The sequence below is a fragment of the Nerophis ophidion genome, linkage group LG16 (assembly GCF_033978795.1).
Source record: "Nerophis ophidion isolate RoL-2023_Sa linkage group LG16, RoL_Noph_v1.0, whole genome shotgun sequence".
Taxonomy (NCBI): Eukaryota; Metazoa; Chordata; class Actinopteri; order Syngnathiformes; family Syngnathidae; genus Nerophis; species Nerophis ophidion.
The window spans coordinates 646951-653553 of NC_084626.1; the positions used below are offsets into that span (position 1 = coordinate 646951).

Below are 6603 nucleotides of genomic sequence, written 5' to 3' on the forward strand. Positions count from 1 at the left end.
TCTATATGTTAAACATGCATGTATATTTATTAAAACACCTTTAACATGTCAACAAAAACGACAAAATGAATAAATATCAATTATATATGTATATATATATATATGTATATATATATATGTATATATATATATATACATATATATATATACATATATAATTGATATTTATTTATTTTATATACATATATATATATATGTATATATATATGTATATATATATATATATATATATATATATATATATACATATATATATACATATATAATTGATATTTATTTATTTTGTCGTTTTTGTTGACATGTCATATATATATACATATATATATATATATATATATATATATATATCCATCCATCCATCCATTTTCTACCGCTTAAAATGGATGGATGGATATATATATATATATATGTATATTATATATATATATATATGAGGTAGATCATATCGACTTGGTCATTTATTAAGTAATTGATTAACGTTGAAAAACTTATTGGGGTGTTACCATTTAGTGGTCAATTGTATGGAATATGTACTGTACTGTGCAATCTACTAATACAAGTTGCAATCAATCAATCAATCAATCAATCAATCAATCAATCAATCAATGAATCAATCAATCAATCAATGCCCACTGAGCCTATGGTGCTGTTTAGTTGTTGTGTCTCAATTTACCTTAATTTTTTTATTGTAATGTATTATAATTTCATATATATTATTGTTTTAGTTGCTTCAGGGATATTCCTGACTATGAATTTGCTCATTGCTATTTTTATGTTTTTGTGCATTATTTGTTGATGTCATCATTAAAGGAACAGCTTACTCATCAGTTACTCAGTACTTGTGTAGTTTTTTCACAACATACTTTTTACTTTGACTCAAGTAAATATTTGGGTGACTACTCCTTACCTTTACTTGAGTAATACATCTCTAAAGTAACAGTACTCTTACTTGAGTACAATTTCTGGCTACTCTACCCACCTCTGGCAAGATGAACACAAATAACAATTCCTATTTGGTTTAACAGAGGGAGATGACACCTCAGACACCAGGGGGCGGTAAAGTTCAATGATTTATTATATAGTCAATATATATAGTAATAATAAACAATACCAACTAATAAACTATCCATCCATCCATTTTCTACCGCTTATTCCCTTTTTGGGGTCGCAGTAGGCCTTTAAATGACATTGTTCTATTTTCTTATATTTAAACACAGTGTTACTCTTCAAACTGTGCGTAATCTTACATACGAAATATGCTTGTTAAATAGAAAATCCAACTTTTTTTTGATAAATACTTGGGCCTACTATGCTAGTGTATTGTAATGTTGGTCATTATGCTGGTACTTGGTGAGCAGAGGGTTTTGTGAGGTCAAGTTGAAGAAGCAAGGATTAAATCATGAAATATTTGATGAGTTGGGCTGTCAAAAGTAGCCACAAATGTTTGCATTCATCTTTGAGATTTATTTGGAGCGTAGATGTTATTTCACGTGACTGGACTTTAGACACCTGTGATGAGGGCGACTTGTCCAGGGTGTACGCTGCCTTCCGCCTGATTATAGCTGAGATAGGCGCCAGCGCCCCCCGTGACCCCAAAGGAAATAAGCAGTAAATAATGGATGGATGGATGTTTGTGTCAAAATATTGGGGTCTTTTTTAAAGTTTAAATTGCACACAAAAGTCATTTCCTGTGATTAGTGATGATGAACCCTCATGTTTACTCTCTTTTAACAATTCAACCATTTGACAACACTTATTTTTAGGAATGAAAAGTTTCTTATCAGCTGAAGTTCAGAATTATTGCTACATAACACAACTGTTTTCTTCCGCCTATTTCAAGTGTTTCCAAACTGCAGCTGGGGGGCCATTTTTGGCCAACATCTTATTATTTATTTTCCCTCAGCATGTTGTGATGTTCAACAAATTTAGCTCATTGATTTGTCACCTTGAACAGAAAAGCTAAGACGCGGATCTTTTCTTCGAATAGCTTAGCATATGTTGACCTAGCTTTAGCATCTTTACTATAGAAAATGTACCAAAGTGGCCCCTTTCATTTTGTTTTTGTTAGGACTCAACATTTCCCAAGTTTCATTTTGTTTTTGTTAGTACTCAACATTTCCCACGTTTCATTTTGTTTTTGTTAGTACTCAACATTTCCCCCGTTCATTTTGTTTTTGTTAGGACTCAAGATTTCCCACGTTTCATTTTGTTTTTGTTAGGACTCAACATTTCCCACGTTTCATTTTGTTTTTGTTAGGACTCAACATTTCCCCCGTTTCATTTTGTTTTTGTTAGGACTCAAGATTTCCATATCAAAGCCTTTTTCTAAGGTTTCCAGGCCCACAAGACCGGGCTTCACTTCCTGTCCGTCACTTTAACGGGTCCCCCGCGAGAAACGCAGCTGGGTAGCTGGAGTCAGTGTAATCCGTTGGGCGTAAAGGGCGACATGCGGTCCAGGCTGACGACGGCCCGGCAGTCCTCGGGGTCGCACACGGAGTCGCTGGCGCGGTCGTCGGCGGCGGAGAAGCGCGAGATCCGGTCGAAGGTCTCCTGGCGGTCCAGACACTCCACCACGTTGGGGATGATGTTGCCGTAGGCGCGGGCCACGTCCTTGTGGAAGACGGTGTCCTGGTTGTAGGACACCAGCTCGTTGCTGATGTTGAGCGTTTCCACCGGCGTGGCGGAGCAGAAGTGGCGGCAGCCCAGCAGGCCGGCGAAGGCCTTGCGGAAGTCGGCGTTGAAGGCGTAGATGACGGGGTTGAGCGAGGAGTTGGTCCAGCCGAACCACACGAAGACGTCGAAGGTGGTCTGGCTGACGCAGGGCAGGCCGGCGTGCGGGCGCTCACAGAAGGGCACCATGCAGTTGAGCACGAAGAAGGGCAGCCAGCAGCACACGAACACGCCCACGATGACGGAGAGGGTCTTGAAGACTTTGGTCTCCCGCCGGATGGAGGTCTTCAGAGCATCGTGGTGCCGGCACGCCACGCGCTCGGTCCTGCAACTCTGCGCGTGCTCCGCCGCTCTCTCCAGCGACGCGATCCTGCGGATCTGGATTTGCGCGATGCGGTAGATGCGCGTGTAGGTGACGATCATGATGGCCACGGGGATGTAGAAGCTGACCAAGGACGAGGAGATGGCGTACTCGCGGCTCAGGCTGGAGTCGCAGTTCCCGGAGGAGGGGTGGCGCGTCCCGGGCGCCGCCGCTCGGTGCCAGTCCAGCTGCACGGGGATGAAGGAGATGAGCAGGGACAAAGTCCAGGTCACGCCGATCATGACGAAGGCCGCTCTCTGGGTCATCTTGCGCTCGTAGCGGAAGGGGCTGGAGATGGCCCAGTAGCGGTCCACGCTGATGACGCACAGGTTGAGGATGGAGGCCGTGGAACACATGATGTCGAACGCCACCCACACGCTGCAGAAGCTGCCGAAGGGCCAGTAGCCCGCCACTTCCGCCACGGCCTTCCACGGCATGACCAGCACGGCCACCAGGAGGTCGGACAGCGCCAGCGACACGATGAAGATGTTGGTGACTTTGGCGCGCAGGTGGCGTGTGCGCAGCACGGCGCAGCACACCAGGATGTTGCCCAGCAGCGTCCACAGGATGAGCAGCAAGAGGAGGCATCCCGTCACGGTGCGCCGCGCCGCGTCACGCCCCTTGTCGTCCGTCGCCGCCGAGCCGGTGCCGTTCCACACCGGCGCGGAGTCGCTCGCCCCCTGCGCGGAAGACAGATACTTGGCCGGGGTCTCCATGCGCGCGCGCGCCGCCCGCCGCGGGTTCACCGCATCGCTCCCGGGGAAAGTGAGCGAAAACCGTGCGCATCGCCGAGCGGCGCGCTCATGTCGCGGCCCGCGCGTGGTCTTGTGACGACCACCCGCGCGCCCGACTGCCAGGTGCGTTCACGCCTCCTCCGCCGCGTTACGCACTGCGTGACAAGAGGGAGGTGCGGACGTCCCGCGGCTCGTCCGGGATGCGAGCTCGCCAATGCGGCAAAAAGCGCAGAAATGCTTGAAAAAGAAAAAGGTGTCAGAGAAGCGCGCGTGTCCATTTTGTGACGCAGGGAGCTGTCCGTGGTGCTGGACGCGTCACGGCGCGCGCTCCGGGTCGTCCGCGTTCGTGACCGCGTCCACGTCCGTGACCGCGACTCTTCACGGCGGCCAAACAACTTGTTGGCAAAGTGGCGCAGGTGAGTCACGTGGGACTCTGCGTCACGCCACGGCTATTTTTAGCGCGGGCTGCGTGACGTCACAACAATGCCAAATTCCCTGGGCTAAAGCCTCGAAATGCCACGCGCACGCGCACGCGCACACGTCAAAAGTGCTATATGTGATACTCTGTTTCTGAACCTTGTTGTTAAAGAATGAAACCCGCCTGTTCTTCAGTCACTGCGGGGGAAGAAAAGCTGACTGCAAGTTTGCACAAAAGAGCTGATAAAATATAAGATAAAAAGAGTTTCTTGGAGGGGAAAAAATACTCCAAACTACTGGAATGATGATTGGACTTGTTAAGACATCCTGAATGAAGACATTGGCAGGAGAGAAATATTTTATTCTGAAAAGATGGAACTTCAATCAAACATCTTCAAGATCATGCAGAAGCTTCAAAGACGACTTAAATGTGGGCGGAAACAGATCGTCTTTGAATAGTTCACTTCTTCATTTCAACCTGTTTTTAACTGGAAAAGAAAACATGTGGATATTCTTGCTAAAATGAAAATGATGATGTCAAGTCAGTGACTAACAAGAAGTAAATAACTGCTAAATCTATCGGGACATTTGTAGAACTATCATTTGTACCCTTGGCAGGTAGTCCGCAGTCCAGAAGAAAACAAAAACTGCATTCTCAACTCTAAATGGAATAAGCTTGGTTGAAATCAGTTTTTGCTTCAAAAGGTCAATCAATGGGCTTCACGGTGGCAGAGGGGTTAGTGCGTCTGCCTCACAATACGAAGTTCCTGCAGTCCTGGGTTCAAATCCAGGCTCGGGATCTTCCTGTGTGGAGTTTGCATGTTCTCCCCGTGAATGCGTGGGTTTCCTCCGGGTACTCCGGCTTCCTCCCACTTCCAAAGACATACACCTGGGGATAGGTTGATTGGCAACACTAAATGGTCCCTAGTGTGTGAATGTGAGTGTGAATGTTGTCTATCTGTGTTGGCCCTGCGATGAGGTGGGGACTTGTCCAGGGTGTACCCCGCCTTCCGCCCGATTGTAGCTGAGATAGGCGCCAGCGCCCCCCGCGACCCCAAAAGGGAATAAGCGGTAGAAAATGGATGGATGGAAGGTCAATCAATGGCGACATCCACTGGTCTTCTTGTGTACTACAAACATCCAGTGGTCTCCTTGTGTACTACAACACGCACCAGTTAATCAATGGCGACATCCAGTGGTCTCCTTGTGTACTACAACACGCACCAGTTAATCAATGGCGACATCCAGTGGTCTCCTTGTGTACTACAACACGCACCAGTTAATCAATGGTGACATCCAGTGGTCTCCTTGTGTACTACAACACGCACCAGCAGAGCAAGCATGCAGGTGACACATCAGACTAAAGCGGAAAAGTAGGTCATACATCCATCCATTTTCTACCGCTTATTCCCTTTTGGGGTCGCGGGGGGCGCTGGCGCCTATCTCAGCTACAATCGGGCGGAAGGCGGGTCAATTAATATATAATTAATCATTATGTGAAAGTACAACTCCTACCTTCCCTGACCTGATCACTTCCTTAAGGGGTTTTAAACCATCCAAAAAATTGGTTTGGTGCTGAAAACAAAGTTTGGTTGTACTTGTGCAGTGACAATAAAGACCTACTTAGCTACCTTCAAAGCAGCTAAAATGCACCAAACATATTTAAGTGGGAAGAAAGAGTTTTGCATCGTTCCCATCACCATTTTTATTAATGGCTGTCATTTAGATGTTTTATGGTCTTTGGATGTTTTGTATAATATCCATGAGGTTCAATGAGCAGGTGGTTGAATTGATGTGCTTGTTAATTTGTTTTTTTCTGCACAATGACTATGGAAGATTGTTTAAATTGAGTCATATAAGTAAATGCCGTGCTGTATTACTTTGGTTGGCCACCAAATTGCGACAAATAGAAACAATCAGTCTATTGGTACATGATCTGACTAGAATAGGGGTCGGCAACCCGCGGCTCTTTAGCCACTCTGATGTGGCTCAGCTGCACAATGCCCCCCACCCCATTGATACGGGGGATTCCGGTTATTCGATTTTTACTCGTACAACAATATTGAGGGTGTGCAGTGATGGCTATACTTTTAGCGGCCTCTACATCTTGACCCGTTTCACAAAACAATGAAGACAATGGGAGCCGCAACCATTCTCGCAAATAACCGCTGGTGGTCACTCATATAACAGTAATAGGGGCGTGCCGTGAAGCCATTGCCTTTAACGCCTTCTACAACATGTACAGACAGCTTGCCAGTCCAGTAACATGTTGTATGTGGCTTCCGCAGATGCACGTACACGACTGCAAGGCATATTGGGTGACACAGAGTACACTGAAGGTTGTGATATAAATAACTTTAACACTCTTACTAATATGCACCACACTGTGAAGCCACACCAAAGAAGAATGACAAACACATT

General features: G+C 45.8%; 1 protein-coding gene across 1 annotated transcript; it reads right to left on the reverse strand.

Moving 5' to 3' along the window:
• Nucleotides 1-415: 415 nt before the first annotated feature.
• drd5a (dopamine receptor D5a) lies at nt 416-4134 on the reverse strand. The gene has a single exon (XM_061875591.1). The coding sequence runs from the start codon at nt 3745-3747 to the stop codon at nt 2416-2418; it is 1332 nt and encodes a 443-aa protein (XP_061731575.1). The 5' UTR covers nt 3748-4134; the 3' UTR covers nt 416-2415.
• Between the last annotated feature and the right edge of the window lie 2469 nt (nt 4135-6603).

Bases quoted from the DNA above. Each gene is read 5' to 3' on its own strand.
- drd5a (XM_061875591.1), bottom strand. From the start codon at position 3,747: ATGGAGACCCCGGCCAAGTATCTGTCTTCCGCGCAGGGGGCGAGCGAC.